The 17,869-nt window shown below is 54.7% G+C and overlaps 1 protein-coding gene across 7 annotated transcripts in view; it reads right to left on the bottom strand.

Moving 5' to 3' along the window:
• Positions 1-998: 998 nt before the first annotated feature.
• The window catches only part of LOC149434933 (uncharacterized), a 34,397-nt gene continuing 17,526 nt past the window's right edge, over positions 999-17,869 (bottom strand). For 4 of the 7 annotated variants that reach the window (XM_089663200.1, XM_089663197.1, XM_089663201.1 and 1 more), the window contains exons 3-9: positions 15,551-15,654; positions 14,527-14,640; positions 13,460-13,561; positions 10,857-11,000; positions 2,950-3,111; positions 2,492-2,630; positions 999-1,422 (exon numbers count right to left, since the gene is read on the bottom strand). In XM_089663200.1, coding sequence (XP_089519326.1) covers positions 2,499-2,630; positions 2,950-3,111; positions 10,857-11,000; positions 13,460-13,561; positions 14,527-14,640; positions 15,551-15,631 — 735 coding nt within the window. In that variant the 5' untranslated portion in view covers positions 15,632-15,654 and the 3' untranslated portion in view covers positions 999-1,422; positions 2,492-2,498. The remainder of the gene's footprint in view (positions 1,423-2,491; positions 2,631-2,949; positions 3,112-10,856; positions 11,001-13,459; positions 13,562-14,526; positions 14,641-15,550; positions 15,655-17,869) is intronic. The other 3 variants (XM_089663198.1, XM_089663204.1, XM_089663203.1) reach the window with 1 other exon arrangement.

The following is a 17,869-nucleotide window of genomic DNA, read 5'->3' as shown; positions in this document are numbered from 1 at the left end:
TATATTGGGAGCATTCCTAGGCGACCCCCGAGTGTTGGATTCATCCCTTCCCGGGATTAGCTCCTCCTATTATATATTGGGAGCATTCCTAGGCGACCCCCGAGTGTTGGATTCATCCCTTCCCGGGATTAGCTCCTCCTATTATATATTTGGAGCATTCCTAGGCGACCCCCGAGTGTTGGATTCATTCCTTCCCGGGATTAGCTCCTCCTATTATATATTGGGAGCATTCCTAGGCGACCCCCGAGTGTTGGATTCATCCCTTCCCGGGATTAGCTCCTCCTATTATATATTTGGAGCATTCCTAGGCGACCCCCGAGTGTTGGATTCATCCCTTCCCGGGATTAGCTCCTCCTATTATATATTTGGAGCATTCCTAGGCGACCCCCGAGTGTTGGATTCATCCCTTCCCGGGATTAGCTCCTCCTATTATATATTGGGAGCATTCCTAGGCGACCCCCGAGTGTTGGATTCATCCCTTCCCGGGATTAGCTCCTCCTATTATATATTTGGAGCATTCCTAGGCGACCCCCGAGTGTTGGATTCATCCCTTCCCGGGATTAGCTCCTCCTATTATATATTGGGAGCATTCCTAGGTGACCCCCGAGAGTTGGATTCATCCCTTCCCGGGATTAGCTCCTCCTATTATATATTTGGAGCATTCCTAGGTGACCCCCGAGTGTCGGATTCGTCCCTTCCCGGGATTAGCTCCTCCTATTATATATTGGGAGCATTCCTAGGTGACCCCCGAGTGTTGGCTCCCACATATGTATGGCCAGACTAGGGAAGTCCCCGGATTTTACACACTGAGAAATCTTCCAAAAAATTATTCACAAAACCATTCTTTCAGAGATGAAAACTTTGTGACCTGAGATGGACATCGTCTACGAATCGGGACTGTCCCCCCCCTCCCCCACCCCGATCTGGGCTACAGACAGATCCACCTCCACCATGAATGATGCCGGAGCTCCTGGATTTATTCATGGAACACACAGTGATACATTGTAGCATTTATTGATGTCTTTATGCAGAACAGGAGACAGAATTCTATTGTTATTAATAATTCTTCACTTTATTAAAGTTACCCCTCCCCCCGCCCCGCCCCCCATCAGCAGAGCCATAACACAATGCAGGCTGAGCCCCAGAGCTGACACTCTAACAGAATGACATGAGGTTGGTCCCCCATGATTGGTGCTCCTGCTGAGTTATTGATGACGTCATGGAGATATGATAATGAGGTACACGCCCTTTTCCTCTCTAACTAATTTGCATAATGCTTCGCTACCACTACACTGACTTAATATTGATGAGCTTGGTGATGGACGGACAGACAGATGCCTCCGATGAGCCCGACCGATCGTCCAACCAGAAGAAGACCTCCGCTCCCGGGAATACGGTCAGAGATCTGCGCCGGCCTCCCGTCTGTAGAGGACACAAACAGGACAAATCCATCAATAATCTGGCATGGAAAGGGTTAACGCCGGGAACATCGTCATGTGACCACATGGAGCCAATGATAAACTAGCAGTATAGAGATATCATGTGACCACCATGAGCCTATACAGTGACAGCTGGCAGCGCAGTGTTGTCATGTGACTATGATATGCCAGTGTGGTAAAAGTTGGCAATGTGGTGGTGTCATGTGACCATGATATGTCAATGCGGTGAAAGCTGGTAGTGTGGTGATGTCCTGTGGCCATCATATGCCGATGTGGTGAAAGCTGGCAGTGTGGTGGGGTCATGTGACTATGATATGTCAATGCGGTGAAAGCTGGTAGTGTGGTGGTGTCATGTGACCATGATATGTCAATGCGGTGAAAGCTGGTAGTGTGGTGATGTCCTGTGGCCATCATATGCCGATGTGGTGAAAGCTGGCAGTGTGGTGGTGTCATGTGACCATGATATGCAGATGTGGTGAAAGCTGGCAGTGTGGGGTCAGGTGACCATGATATGCCGATGTGGTGAAAGCTGGCAGTGTGGTGGTGTCATGTGACCATGATATGCAGATGTGGTGAAAGCTGGCAGTGTGGGGTCATGTGACCATGATATGCAGATGTGGTGAAAGCTGGCAGTGTGGTGTGGTCATGTGATCATGATATGCAGATGTGGTGAAAGCTGGCAGTGTGGGGTCATGTGACCATGATATGCCGATGTGGTGAAAGCTGGCAGTGTGGTGGGGTCATGTGACCATGATATGCAGATGTGGTGAAAGCTGGCCGTGTGGTGGGGTCATGTGACCATGATATGCGGATGCGGTGAAAGCTGGCAGTGTGGGGTCATGTGACCATGATATGCCGATGTGGTGAAAGCTGGCAGTGTGGTGGGGTCATGTGACCATGATATGCGGATGCGGTGAAAGCTGGCAGCGTGGGGTCATGTGACCATGATATGCGGATGCGGTGAAAGCTGGCAGTGTGGTGGGGTCATGTGACCATGATATGCGGATGCGGTGAAAGCTGGCAATGTGGTGGGGTCATGTGATCACTCTTACCGGCAGATCAGTCCTCCTCACTGGAGCTGGAATCATCCACAACTGACCCAAGTGGAGATCTGCAGCCATGATGGTGGCAGCCTCTGCTTCTGATTGGCTGAAATCTGCTGCGCGGTGGAGGACGTCTGACCATGGAGATCTGTGGACAGGTGGAGCTGGTCATTCCCGGGACACACGGCACACATTTCACATTTACCGACAACCAATCAGAACTCTCCAGACTGAACAATGGAGCCAAACCTTCCTCTGAGGTCAGATACATTGGCGGAGTTCCCCTTTACCCAACCCAGTAGACCGATGCGGGCTTGGACCATCCCCCATCTGAGAGGTCTCTCACATGTTTCAGTCTTCGGAGCTTTGCTGGGCAGTACTAGTAAGAAAGCAACGGCTGGTCTCCCAGGAGTGGTGGTACCCCCTAGCACAGTGATCACAATGATAAGGATGAGTCCTTCCCTCACCTCTTCACTGGAGCTGGAAGATTCGAATCTCCAGTTTGGGTTCTCATAGGGCGCTCCACGCCGTGCCTGCCACGCCCGCTGCCTGCCCGTTATCGGGATCTTCATGACCCTCCTGGCCTTGGTGGTGGTGGCAGTAGTGGTGGTGGTGGTGGTGGTGCCGCTCTGCCAGAGAGAAAGAAGTCAAACTCATTAATGGTGGAGTGATGTGGATTCATGGAGGAGCTGCAGAGAACAACAACAAATGTCAGCCATGTGCTTGTCTCCATTCCAACTCCAAGTGGACAGGTTGGTCCACCACCACTAGGCATGGAGGAGCAGGAGAAGCATGGAGGAGCAGGAGAGGCATGGAGGAGCAGGAGAAGCATGGAGGAGCAGGAGAGGCGTGGAGGAGCAGGAGAGGCATGGAGGAGCAGGAGAGGCGTGTAGGAGCAGGAGAGGCGTGGAGGAGCAGGAGAGGCGTGGAGGAGCAGCAGAGGCGTGGAGGAGCAGGAGAGGCGTGGAGGAGCAGCAGAGGCGTGGAGGAGCAGGAGAGGCGTGGAGGAGCACGAGAGGCGTGGAGGAGCAGGAGAGGCGTGGAGGAGCAGGAGAGGCGTGGAGGAGCACGAGAGGTGTGTAGGAGCAGGAGAGGCATGGAGGAGCAGGAGAGGCGTGTAGGAGCAGGAGAGGCGTGGAGGAGCAGGAGAGGCGTGGAGGAGCAGGAGAGGCGTGTAGGAGCAGGAGAGGCGTGGAGGAGCAGGAGAGGCATGGAGGAGCAGGAGAGGCATGTAGGAGCAGGAGAGGCATGGAGGAGCAGCAGAGGCATGGAGGAGCAGGAGAGGCATGGAGGAGCAGCAGAGGCATGGAGGAGCAGGAGAGGCATGTAGGAGCAGGAGAGGCGTGGAGGAGCAGGAGAGGCGTGTAGGAGCAGGAGAGGCGTGGAGGAGCACGAGAGGCGTGTAGGAGCAGGAGAGGCGTGGAGGAGCAGGAGAGGCGTGGAGGAGCACGAGAAGCGTGTAGGAGCAGGAGAGGCGTGGAGGAGCAGGAGAGGCGTGTAGGAGCAGGAGAGGCGTGGAGGAGCAGGAGAGGCGTGTAGGAGCAGGAGAGGCGTGGAGGAGCAGGAGAGGCGTGTAGGAGCAGGAGAGGCGTGTAGGAGCAGGAGAGGCATGGAGGAGCAGGAGAGGCATGTAGGAGCAGGAGAGGCATGGAGGAGCAGGAGAGGCATGGAGGAGCAGCAGAGGCATGGAGGAGCAGCAGAGGCATGGAGGAGCAGGAGAGGCATGGAGGAGCAGGAGAGGCATGGAGGAGCAGGAGAGCTGTCCTGACCCCAGAAGATTGGAAAAGCTAATCACGGTCCTGCCATTCTTTATATGAGGAAAACGTTATCTTACTCTGTGTGGAAGCAGAGGTCTCTCTGCAGAGGTCTGACCAAGGCCGGATCTAGGGGGATGCTGGGGTCAGCTGTGCCCACCCAAATTTTAACTGTGCCCCCCAAGGTCTCTGAAAGTGCCTGATCCACTGATCCATGAGCCAGTCTGATGCAGACATTTAATCTAAGGGGGCACTCTGATGGTAACAATCCATGTGAGGGGGCACGCTGATGGGGAGACCTGATACAAGGGGGCACTCTGATTGGGATGATCATATGTAAAGGGCCACTCTGTGTGGGACAAATGATGTAAAAGGGCACTCTGATGGGACACCTGATGTAAGGGGGCACTCTGATGGGACACCTGATGTAAGGAGGCTCTCTGATGGGACACCTGATGTAAGGGGGCACTCAGATGGGGACTCTGATGTAAGGGGACACTCAGATGGGACACCTGATGTAAGGGGGCACTCAGATGGGGACTCTGATGTAAGGGGACACTCTGATGGGACACCTGATGTAAGGGGGCACTCTGATGGGACACCTGATGTAAGGGGGCACTCTGATGGGACACCTGATGTAAGGGGGCACTCAGATGGGGACTCTGATGTAAGGGGACACTCTGATGGGACACCTGATGTAAGGGGGCACTCAGATGAGGACTCTGATGTAAGGGGACACTCTGATGGGACACCTGATGTAAGGGGGCACTCTGATGGGACACCTGATGTAAGGGGACACTCTGATGGGACACCTGATGTAAGGGGGCACTCTGATGGGGACACCTGATGTAAGGGGGGCACTCTGATGGGGACATGTGATATAAGGGGGCACTCTGATGGGGACATCTGATAATAGAAGGGGGCACTCTGATGGGGATACCTGATGTAAGGGCGCACTCTGATGGGGACACCTGATGTAAGGGGGCACTCTGATGGGACACCTGATGTAAGGGGGGCACTCTGATGGGGACACCTGATGTAAGGGGGCACTTTGATGGGGACACCTGATGTAAGGGGGCACTCTGATGGGGACACCTGATGTAAGGGGGCATTCTGATGGGGACACCTGATGTAAGGGGGGCACTCTGATGGGGACACCTGATGTAAGGGGGGCACTCTGATGGGGATACCTGATGTAAGGGGGCACTCTGATGGGGATACCTGATGTAAGGGCGCACTCTGATGGGGACACCTGATGTAAGGGGGCACTCTGATGGGACACCTGATGTAAGGGGGGCACTCTGATGGCGACACCTGATGTAAGGGGGCACTTTGATGGGGACACCTGATGTAAGGGGGCATTCTGATGGGGACACCTGATGTAAAAGGACACAATGATGGGGACACCTGATGTAAGGGGGGCACTCTGATTGGGATCCTGATGTAAGGGGGCACTCTGATGGGACACCTGATGTAAGGGGACACAATGATGGGGATACCTGATGTAAGGGGGCATTCTGATGGGGACACCTGATGTAAGGGGGCATTCTGATGGGGACACCTGATGTAAAAGGACACAATGATGGGGACACCTGATGTACGGGGGCACTCTGATGGGACACCTGATGTAAGGGGGCACTCAGATGGGGACTCTGATGTAAGGGGGCACTCAGATGGGGACTCTGATGTAAGGGGGCACTCTGATGGGACACCTGATGTAAGGGGGCACTCTGATGGGACACCTGATGTAAGGAGGCTCTCTGATGGGACACCTGATGTAAGGGGGCACTCAGATGGGGACTCTGATGTAAGGGGGCACTCTGATGGGACACCTGATGTAAGGGGGCACTCAGATGGGGACTCTGATGTAAGGGGACACTCTGATGGAGGTCAGTGGGGGTAAATCAATGGCTCAACTGCCCCCAGCTGTCCATGAAAACAAGGCCTTAAGGTGCCGTCATCCTGGACTCACCATGGGCATTTGGGCAGGATGCTCTGGGATCAGTTGGACCCCCTTCCTTATCTACGTCCCTGCCACCATGACAGTTGTAATTTGGGGAGGACTCTCCGAGTATCATGGAGTTTTTTTCATGGATGTATTTTTAAAACAAATAAAGGTCATTTGGGGCCAGCCAGGAGTGGTCTGCCTACCAACAGCGTAAAGCCAACTCTAGGTCAGGGGTTGAAATTTCCGCTCGTCCGCTCGCCAAATGCGAGGGGAAATTCCTTTGTGGTGAGCACAGATGGAGCGGGTGGCTTGCAATTGAGTGGGTGGCTTGCAATGCGATCCCCAGGCCCCGGGGATCGATTTGCGTTCCACTTGCACTCTAAGCCTCGTTGTGAAGCCGAGTTCTGGTTTCCGACTTCCGGTTTCTTCGCCGCCTTGGGTGACATGAGGAGAGGCCCACTCTACACTGCCTTGGGGTACACGAGGCCCGCTCTACACCGCCTTGGGGGACACGAGGTCCGCTCTCCACCGCCTTGGGGGACACGAGGTCCGCTCTCCTACTGCCTTGGGGTTCACGAGGTCCACTCTACACTGCCTTGGGGGACACGAGGCCCGCTCTCCTACCGCCTTGGGGGGCACGAGGTCCACTCTACACCGCCTTGGGGGATACGAGGCCCGCTCTACACCGCCTTGGGGGACACGAGGTCCACTCTACACCGCCTTGGGGGACACGAGGCCCGCTCTCCACCTCCTTGGGGGCACGAGGCGCACTCTACACTGCCTTGGGGGACACGAGGCCCGCTCTCCACCGCCTTGGGGGACACAAGGCCCGCTCTTCACCGCCTTGGGGGACACGAGGTCCACTCTACACCGCCTTGGGGGACACGAGGCCCGCTCTCCATTGCCTTGGGGGACACAAGGTCCACTCTCCACCACCTTGGGGGATGCGAGGCCCACTCTCCACCGCCTTGGGGGACGCGAGGCCCGCTCTTCACCACCTTGGGGGACACGAAGCCCGATCTGCACTGCCTTGGTAATTTCTTAACCTTCTTAAGTGGACACAAGGTCCACTCTCCACCACCTTGGGGGACACGAGGCCCGCTCTCCATTGCCTTGGGGGACACAAGGTCCACTCTCCACCTCCTTGGGGGCACGAGGTGCCCTCTACACCACCTTGGGGGACACGAGGCCCGCTTTCCACCGCCTTGGGGGACACAAGGCCCACTCTCCACCGCCTTAGGGGATGCGAGGCCCCCTCTCCACTGCCTTGGGGGACGCGAGGTCCACTCTCCACCACCTTGGGGGATGCGAGGCCCACTCTCCACCGCCTTGGGGACGCGAGGCCCGCTCTTCACCACCTTGGGGGACACGAAGCCCGATCTGCACTGCCTTGGTAATTTCTTAAGCTTTAAGGGGGCATGGTTGGGGGCAGGGCTGGGGATGGGGGACAGGACAGGGTGGGGTTGGAGGCAGACCTGGGCAAGGTTGGGTGGGGCAACTGCTGGAGAGTAAGGTTTTTGTCTGGCTAGTAGGTCTAGACTCGAGATTTTAAGCCCTGCTCTAGGTGACCTGTATATGGCCTTCAGAGATTATAGGTTCTCTACACACGAGGTATATTCTTGTTTAGCACTTTATTGGCTGATAACAAATGAAAATCAATACAGAGCCCAAATAACGTTCTCCAGCATGGAGGTCCCTAAATATGAGATCTGCAGATTGTTCATAAATGTCCTGCCCCGGGATAACATCTGCAGCATCTGGATCCAGCATGGAGTCCAAAGACAACATCACCCACCCATCAGAGGAAGTCATCCCTATCATGTGGTCACATCAAACCCTCCGCACTGTGACTGCACATGACCACATGTGAGGGAGGAACATGACCAATGATCATACCCTGACACCAAAGCCACAAACCGACCCCCCGACCACAGGACGGGCAGACCAGGACATAGGGCCGAAGAGCTGCAAACATTGCTCACTGACACCGATTGTATGCAGGTGACTAACCAGGACCCCCCAATATGTATACAGGAGGGGATCCACCAACCACATCGTGGTAAAAAGGGGCCCCGGTATTATCAGAGCAAAAGGCCATCAGGACAACCACAACCACCTGGAAAATGAATAAAGTAATGAAAACATTTTATACATTCCCTGCTCTGCAGATGTTCACCACAGAGGGGCAATAAGGTGGTCCCTGGCAGATGCCAGTGGTGCCCACCAAAGGCACGGAATCTAAGTACCAGCCCTTATTATGGTGGAGATGAACCAGAATCCCTAGCGGTGTCCAGTTTTGCTTGCTACAAACTGGCAGCAAGTTGAGGCCCCTGCCCCACCAATGGGTTGCTGGGACAGAAGGGCTGCAGTAGAGTAGACAAGGGAGTAGTCAGGTCCAGGCAGAGTTCAAGGCAGGCAAGAGAGTAGCCAGGTCCAGGCAGAGTTCAAGGCAGGCAAGAGAGTAGCCAGGTCCAGGCAGAGTTCAAGGCAGGCAAGAGAGTAGCCAGGTCCAGGCAGAGTTCAAGGCAGGCAAGAGAGTAGTCAGGTCCAGGCAGAGTTCAAGGCAGGCAAGAGAGTAGTCAGGTCTAGGCAGAGTTGATGGAGGAAGCAAGCAAGAGAGTAGCCAAGTCCAAGCAGACTTCAGGCAGGCAAGAGAGTAATTAGGACAAGGCAGGGGTTGATGCAGACAGAAAGCAAGAATGTAGTCAGATCTAGGCAGGTGCAAAGCGGGAATATTCAGATCCAGGCAGAGGTCAAAGCAGGCAAGAAAGTAATCAGGTCCAGGCAGAGTTGATGCAGGCAAGAGAGTAGTCAGGTCCAGACAGAGTTCAAGGCAGGGAAGAGAGTAGTCAGGTCCAGGCAGAGTTCAAGGCAGGCAAGAGAGTAATCAGGTCCAGGCAGAGTTCAAGGCAGGCAAGAGAGTAGTCAGGTCCAGGCAGGGGTTGATGCAGACAGAAAGCAAGAATGTAGCTAGATCTAGGCAGGTGGAAAGCGGGAATATTCAGATCCAGGCAGAGGTCAAAGCAGGCAAGAGAGTAGTCAGGTCCAGGCAGAGGTCAAAGCAGGCAAGAAAGTAATCAGGTCCAGGCAGAGTTGATGTAGGCAGCAAGCAAAAGAGTAGTCAACTCTAAGTGGACTTCAAGGCAGGCAAAGGAACAATCAGGTCCAGGCAGAGTTCAATGAAGGCAAGAGAGTGGTCAGGTCCAGGCAGAGTTCAATGAAGGCAAGAGAGTGGTCAGGTCCAGGCAGAGTTCAAGGAAGGCAAGAGAGTAGTCAGGTCCAGGCAGAGTTCAATGAAGGCAAGAGAGTAGTCAGGTCCAGGCAGAGTTCAAGGAAGGCTAGAGAGTGGTCAGGTCCAGGCAGAGTTCAAGGAAGGCAAGAGAGTGGTCAGGTCCAGGCAGAGTTCAACGCAGGCAAGAGAGTAGTCAGGTCCAGGCAGACTTCAATACAGGCAATAGAGTAATCAGGTCAAGGCAGGGGTTGACACAGAAAGCAAGAACATAGTCAGGTCCAGGCAGGTGGCAGACAGGAATATTCAGATCCAGGCAGAAGTCAAGGCAGGCAAGAGACTAGTCAGGTCCAGGAAGAATTCAAGGCAGGCAAGAGAGTAGCCAGGTCCAGGCAAGAGTTGATGCAGGCAGCAAGCAAGAGAGTAGTCAAGTCCAAGCAGACTTAAAGGCAGGCAAAGGAGCGATCAGGTCTGGGCAGAGTTCAGGGAAGGCAAGCGAGTAGTCAGATCCAGGTAGAGTTCAGGGGTGGAAAGAGAGTAGTCAGGTCTAGGCAGACTTCAACTCAGGCAAGAGAATAGTCAGGTCCAGGCAGAGGTCAAGGCAGGCAACAGGCAAGATTAGTCAGGTCAGTCCTGATCAGGAACAAACTGGCAACAAGCAAGGACTATAGTGCTTTTATCTCTCAGGTAGCTAGTGATAAGACACAGCACCAGCCACTTCAAAGGACGGAGCCTGAGTACCCTTCTGGTTGGAGGACATGTCCAGTATTGCTACTGTGGACCTGGGAAGTCTAGAGGTCCCGGGGGCCCTAAGAAAGGGGCAAGACTTGGCTACTGAAACATGTTAAAATGACAGCAACTACCAGCTGCTGAAACATCTCTCACCAGGAACACTCAGAGTTCCTCCTCACTCTACAGATAAACATTTCATCTATGAGCCCTGAAGAAGGACGCTCAGCTCCTGGAACGTGTTGGACTTTTGTACAGTCTCTGATCTTCTGCACTTCAGTCTCACCTACTACATCTTCACTCACAGTCCTTGGAAGCCACAGTGGCCTTGGAAGCCCTTTGATCTCCATGAACCTTGTATTCCGACACTGTACCGCATTGGTGTGGGGCTCCACCAATCTGAGCTGTAGGTGATATTTCCGTATGGCGCTGGGAAGTTGTAGCCCATCTCTGGGAAGTCTTCATTTTTAGTCTACCACCCCCCCTCCTCCAATCAGATTCCCGTCCACGAGTCCCCCCAGATGGCAGCTCTGTCTCCTCCATCGTCGCATTGCGTTCGGATCTCCACATTCTGACATTCTCTCACGTTTAGATTGTAAGCTCTTATGAGCAGGAATCTATTTTCAGAATCAATCTACATGTAACTATCATCACACCAGAAATAATTAAAATACTCTGGGGTCATCAGAGCGCGTGGCATTCCCCGCGTCTCACCGTAGTCACTCCATTGTCCTCGCAGCAGCCCAGGCACCGGTCATTCACAGAATTCGGTTCCGTTCCAATCACAGCTAAACCATCGGGGCGCAGGACGATCCGACCGACTCTGTTCGATGGCCTCGGGCTGGAGGTGCTTTTACCCTGAAGAGGGAGAAGAGATATGTGAGCGTGACGTTCACACCGATGGAGGCGCAACAACCATTCCCATAGAGTACGCTGTGATTACAAGGTCGGCCACCAGGCGGCGTGATTCCTGTTTGTGGAAGGGATTGTTCTCTCTAGTGGAACTACAGGGCGGTGACCCCGAGGTATCTGCCCCTGGTATGAGTATACCACCTACTGCTGGTGCACTGAGGGCTGGGACCCTGTGCTGTCCCTGGTGACCCCGCGGTATCTGCCCCTGGTATGGGTATACCACCTACTGCTGGTACATTGAGGGCTGGGACCCTGTGCTGTCGCCAATGACCCTGCGGTATCTACCCCTGGTATGGGTATACCACCTACTGCTGGTACACTGAGGGCTGGGACCCTGTGCTGTCCCTGGTGACCCCACGGTATCTGCCCCTGGTATGGGTATACCACCTACTGCTGGTACATTGAGGGCTGGGACCCTGTGCTGTCCCGGTGACCCCGCGGTATCTGCCCCTGGTATGGGTATACCACCTACTGCTGGTACACTGAGGGCTGGGACCCTGTGCTGTCCCCAATGACCCCGCGGTATCTGCCCCTGGTATGGGTATACCACCTACTGCTGGTGCACTGAAGGCTGGGACCCTGTGCTGTCCCGGTGACCCCGAGGTATCTGCCCCTGGTATGGGTATACCACCTACTGCTGGTGCATTGAGGGCTGGGACCCTGTGCTGTCCCGGTGACCCCGAGGTATCTGCCCCTGGTATGGGTATACCACCTACTGCTGGTGCATTGAGGGCTGGGACCCTGTGCTGTCCCTGGTGACCCCGAGGTATCTGCCCCTGGTATGGGTATACCACCTACTGCTGGTGCACTGAGGGCTGGGACCCTGTGCTGTCCCTGGTGACCCCACGGTATCTGCCCCTGGTATGGGTATACCACCTACTGCTGGTGCACTGAAGGCTGGGACCCTGTGCTGTCCCGGTGACCCCGAGGTATCTGCCCCTGGTATGAGTATACCACCTACTGCTGGTGCACTGAAGGCTGGGACCCTGTGCTGTCCCGGTGACCCCGAGGTATCTGCCCCTGGTATGGGTATACCACCTACTGCTGGTGCACTGAGGGCTGGGACCCTGTGCTGTCCCTGGTGACCCCGCGGTATCTGCCCCTGGTATGGGTATACCACCTACTGCTGGTGCACTGAAGGCTGGGACCCTGTGCTGTCCCCGGTGACCCCGAGGTATCTGCCCCTGGTATGGGTATACCACCTACTGCTGGTGCATTGAGGGCTGGGACCCTGTGCTGTCCCCGGTGACCCCGCGGTATCTGCCCCTGGTATGGGTATACCACCTACTGCTGGTGCACTGAGGGCTGGGACCCTGTGCTGTCCTGGTGACCCCGAGGTATCTGCCCCTGGTATGAGTATACCACCTACTGCTGGTGCACTGAAGGCTGGGACCCTGTGCTGTCCCCAGTGACCCCGCGGTATCTGCCCCTGGTATGGGTATACCACCTACTGCTGGTGCACTGAGGGCTGGGACCCTGTGCTGTCCCTGGTGACCCCACGGTATCTGCCCCTGGTATGGGTATACCACCTACTGCTGGTACATTGAGGGCTGGGACCCTGTGCTGTCCCGGTGACCCCGCGGTATCTGCCCCTGGTATGGGTATACCACCTACTGCTGGTACACTGAGGGCTGGGACCCTGTGCTGTCCCCGCGGTATCTGCCCCTGGTATGGGTATACCACCTACTGCTGGTACATTGAGGGCTGGGACCCTGTGCTGTCCCGGTGACCCCGCTGTATCTGCCCCTGGTATGGGTATACCACCTACTGCTGGTACACTGAGGGCTGGGACCCTGTGCTGTCCCCGCGGTATCTGCCCCTGGTATGGGTATACCACCTACTGCTGGTGCACTGAAGGCTGGGACCCTGTGCTGTCCCTGGTGACCCCGAGGTATCTGCCCCTGGTATGGGTATACCACCTACTGCTGGTGCATTGAGGGCTGGGACCCTGTGCTGTCCCTGGTGACCCCACGGTATCTGCCCCTGGTATGGGTATACCACCTACTGCTGGTGCATTGAGGGCTGGGACCCTGTGCTGTCCCTGGTGACCCCACGGTATCTGCCCCTGGTATGGGTATACCACCTACTGCTGGTGCATTGAGGGCTGGGACCCTGTGCTGTCCCTGGTGACCCCGAGGTATCTGCCCCTGGTATGGGTATACCACCTACTGCTGGTACACTGAGGGCTGGGACCCTGTGCTGTCCCTGGTGACCCCACGGTATCTGCCCCTGGTATGGGTATACCACCTACTGCTGGTGCATTGAGGGCTGGGACCCTGTGCTGTCCCTGGTGACCCCGCGGTATCTGCCCCTGGTATGGGTAACTTACAAGTGAAGATATTTTTACCTCCACTTCCCAGTGACACCCCCCCCCCCCCATCCCTCCACCCCAGTGGGCTACTTACCCCAACCAGCGCTCTCTCTCCGCAGCATCCGAGGCATCGATACTCCACTCCGGTCACCGCATCCACCGGGGGAGGGGAAACCACTTCTACTTCTCCTGCAACCTGAGCAAAACACAGAAATGAATTGATGCCGAGACGCCATTCGGGGATATTGCTGAACAATCTGGTCTCTGGGACCTGTATGGGGGAAATGATCCTATTCGGTGTAAGAATTTCTTCATAGCTCCCCTTTCTGTCAGGGTGACAACACTGCTGTCTGAATTCACTGCAGAACAGACGGTGTTGTTACCCTATTACAGGAAGTGGAAAATAACATAACTCCTGGCAGGATCAACAGATTACAGGAGGAATAATGAAATGAATATTATAGATACAGACTGCATCATTGATATCATTTTTTATGTTGTCTGGTGACCCACTTTAATGGATTTAAGCCCCCCCCCCCAAATAAAACACAGTTTACTATGCTTCAGTTAGGAACGAACACAGCGAATGATTGGTATCAATCTCTTACTGTGCTCATTCAGGAAAGGAAGGGGCTGGTAAATGTGACCTTCCCCACCTCTCCACCCTGAAGGATCCCATTGTGTCCTTGCAGCTGCCAATGGAAAGGAGAGGAGGGAAGCCAGCAGCACTGCGGGGGTGGAGGCGGGGGCATGGGATGTAGGGATGAATCACCCTCCCTGCCCACATCTGATTTACCCTGCTGGCCTGGGCCCCGTACAGGAGGAGTGGTGGTACCCCCTTATCCACAGCCCTGGAATGGATCAGAGACTCCCACACCTACCCCACCAACAACCACCGATCTGCAGCACATGGTGAATGCACAAAGCGGGGAGGGGGGGGGGGCATTTCATGGCATGGGTGGGCAATGGGTTAAAAGGATTGCCCACCCATGAGTCCTCCCCCATGGCCAACAGCTTCTTCTTCTGCACCAATCAGATGTCATGGCTGTACAATGTGGGGGTTAATGTCAGATGACCAGGCCATAAATCTGAGTCCATGACCATACTGAGTGGTGCAGTTCCGACTATCATCATTAGATGGCGCTCTCTGAGTGTCCTTACCAGGAAGGCCAGGGATCGGTGTCCGGGATTATAGGACCAGATCGTCTTCTTCCGCCCCCGCTGATTCACAGTGCCCCGCCTCCTAATGGGCTCCGCAGGGGCGGGCCTCTGAGCCTATAGGACATGAATAGTGAGAATGTGAGTCCCTGCAGGAGGACGGATGGAAGTTCAAATGTCGCTCCCTCACAGCACCACAGATAGGGGGCGCTCTGCACCCCACTTCATACACAGGGGAAACGGGGGGCCCTCTGTACCTTCATACACACAGCAAACAGGGCCCTCTGTACCCCACTTTATACACAGAGCTAACGGAGTGCGACGTACCCTACTTCATACAAAAGACAAATAGGGGGTGCTTCGTACCCCACCTCATACAGCAAACAGGGGGTGCTGTATCCCTCTTCATACAGCAAATGGGGTGCTCTATACCCCACTTCATACACATGACAAATGGGGTACCCCACTTTATACATATGGCAAACGGGAGTGCTCCATTCCCACTTCATACACACAGCAAACGGGGCGCTCTGTACCCCACTTTATACATATGGCAAACCAGGGATGTGCTATACCCCACTTCATACAAAAGACCAACAGGGTGCTCTGTACCCCACTTCATACAAAAGACCAACAGGGTGCTCTGTACCCCACTTCATACAGCAAACGGAGCGCTCAGTACCCCACATCATACGCACAGCGAACAAGGGGTGCTACGTATCCCACTGCATACACACAGCAAATGGGGAGTTCTGCACCCCACTTCATACACACACAGCAGACAGGGGGCGCTCTGCACCCCACTTCATACACACACAGCAGACAGGGGGCGCTCTGCACCCCACTTCATACACACACAGCAGACAGGGGGCGCTCTGCACCCCACTTCATACACACAGCAGACAGAGGGCGCTCTGCACCCCACTTCATACACACACAGCAGACAGGGGGTGCTCTGCACCCCACTTCATACACACAGCACCCCAATGAATATATGTCAGTAAATTTTAGAAGGTTTTTCACTCACCTCTCTGTTGGTGGAACGCTCCGCCTCCACGATGACACTCAGCACAACCAGCGCCACCGCCAAGTACGCCGCCATTCTCATATTGACTCCGCCCCAAATTCTGCCTGGACAGGGGGTGACAAGTTACTGAGAGACCCCAGAATGTGGAACTCCGCCCCCCCCAAACACTGACCTCTGACCCTCCCAAATCTCCCTGCCGCAGTGCCTGTTATCCTCCGCAATCCCCCCCCCCTTTGTTTACATTCAGCGCCTTGCCAGGAATTATTGTTCTATCATGCGTCCGCCAGCAGGGACCCCCCCCATGTTGGGGGCATGTGGTCATGTAGATTAGGAGGAGGAGAGGCGCAGTCTTGTTTCTGGGGTCCCCCTTCTAATCCACGGCACTTGAAGAATGTAGTGAGGAACCCCACTCCAGTGTTTCTGGGGTTTCCCTTCTAATCCATACCAGACTCTTACTCTCGATGGGGGTCCGGTATACAGGAGGGGGAATCCAGGCTTTTTGTTTACAAACAAAAACATTCATTAGAGCCCCACCTCATTTCCTGGCTGGAGGACATCCTGCATCATCTAGCCCTTTCCTCTCCAGCTTGACTGTCCCTAGCCCTGCCCCTTTCATTCATTAGAGCTCCACCTCCTTTCCTGACTGGGGTGCAAGTGACGTGGGGTGTAGGGTCCTCGTGGGGTGCAAGTGAGGTGTAGGGTCCTCGTGGGGTGCAAGGGACGGTTGTAGTGTCCTCGTGGGGTGCAAGGGGCATGGTGTGTAGGGTCCTCGTGGGGTGCAAGTGACGTGGGGTGTAGGGTCCTCGCGGGGTGCAAGTGACGTGGGGTGTAGGATCCTCGCGGGGTGCAAGTGATGTGGGGTGTAGTGTCCTCGTGGGGTGCAAGTGATGTGGGGTGTAGTGTCCTCGTGGGGTGCAAGGGACGTGGGGTGTAGGGTCCTCGTGGGGTGCAAGTGATGTGGGGTGCAGCATCCTCGTTGGGTGCAAGTGATGTGGGGTGTAGGGTCCTTGTGGGGTGCAAGTGTCGTGGGGTGTAGGGTCCTTGGGGGTGCAAGTGACGTGGGGTGTAGGGTCCTTGGGGGTGCAAGTGACGTGGGGTGTAGGGTCCTTGGGGGTGCAAGTGACGTGGGGTGTAGGGTCCTTGTGGGGTGCAAGTGACGTGGGGTGTAGGTTCCTTTTGGGGTGCAAGGGACGTGGGGTGTAGCGTCTTCATGGGGTGCAAGGGACGTGGGGTGCAGCGTCCTCGGGTGCAAGTGATGTGGGGTGTAGGGTCCTTGTGGGGTGCAAGTGACGTGGGGTATAGGGTCCTTGTGGGGTGCAAGTGTCGTGGGGTGTAGGGTCCTCGTGGGGTGCAAGGGGCATAGGGTGCAGCGTCCTTGTGGGGCACCACAGAAACAAAGCTGCTCTTGGAAATCTCTCAGGACAGAAGGAACCGTCTCCGGCCCTCAGACATCCTTTGTAGTCGGAGGATTTTATCCACGAATATTTCTGGCCGGGAATATCCGGGACTGAGATCCGGGACTGAGATCCGGGACTGAGATCCGGGACTGAGATCCGGGACTGAGATCCGGGAGAGCGCCAATTGTGGTTCATAGATCGAGCAGCCGAACGTCCGCAGGACAACGACCAAGACTCTCCTCCTGCGCTCAGACACCAGATGGAGGGGATATCACCCGGATGTAAAGGGGATGATCACTGGAGCCCAACTGTCCGAATCCCTCCCCCCACTCTGAAGCAGGCGGATCACCATGATGAAGAGAAGATCGTCCTGTACAGACCGAATACACACACTCCAGTCCCAGGATAGAGGTGAGATTTCTGCATCCCATACATCCGGTGTCCGGGGCAAGGTCATGCAGTGTCTAGGAAAAGGTCATCCGGCGTCCAGGAAAAGGTCATCCGGCGTCCAGGAAAAGGTCATCAGGCGTCTGGGGCAAGTTCATCCGGCGTCCAGGAAAAGGTCATCCAACAAAGCTCGGGCAAAGATGCCAAACTGCCACCCCCCTTATTATTGTCATCTGCAGGTTCATAATTATTTTTTTCCTTGTATTTCATTTGTTTTTCTTCTGTTTATTATTTTTCATGGCATTTTAAACAATAATATTAATAATTATTATTTTTCATTGTCTTCTACATCATTAATATGAAATTATAATCATAATTCTGTTTCGTGGTTTTCACAAATATACATTATTATTTCTTTGTATGTTTTTCATGGATTTCTTCTACATATATTATTATTATTATTCTTGTCATCGGCAGGTTCAGAATTATTTGTTCCTCGTCTTCTATTATTGTTGTTCCTGTTTATTATGTTACT

The sequence above is a fragment of the Staurois parvus genome, unplaced genomic scaffold (genome assembly GCF_062004578.1).
Source record: "Staurois parvus isolate SC_StPar_1 unplaced genomic scaffold, SC_StPar_1.0 ptg001639l, whole genome shotgun sequence".
NCBI lineage: Eukaryota > Metazoa > Chordata > Amphibia > Anura > Ranidae > Staurois > Staurois parvus.
Note: the sequence above shows the minus strand (reverse complement) of the source record. Positions and strands in the feature narration are given on the sequence as shown.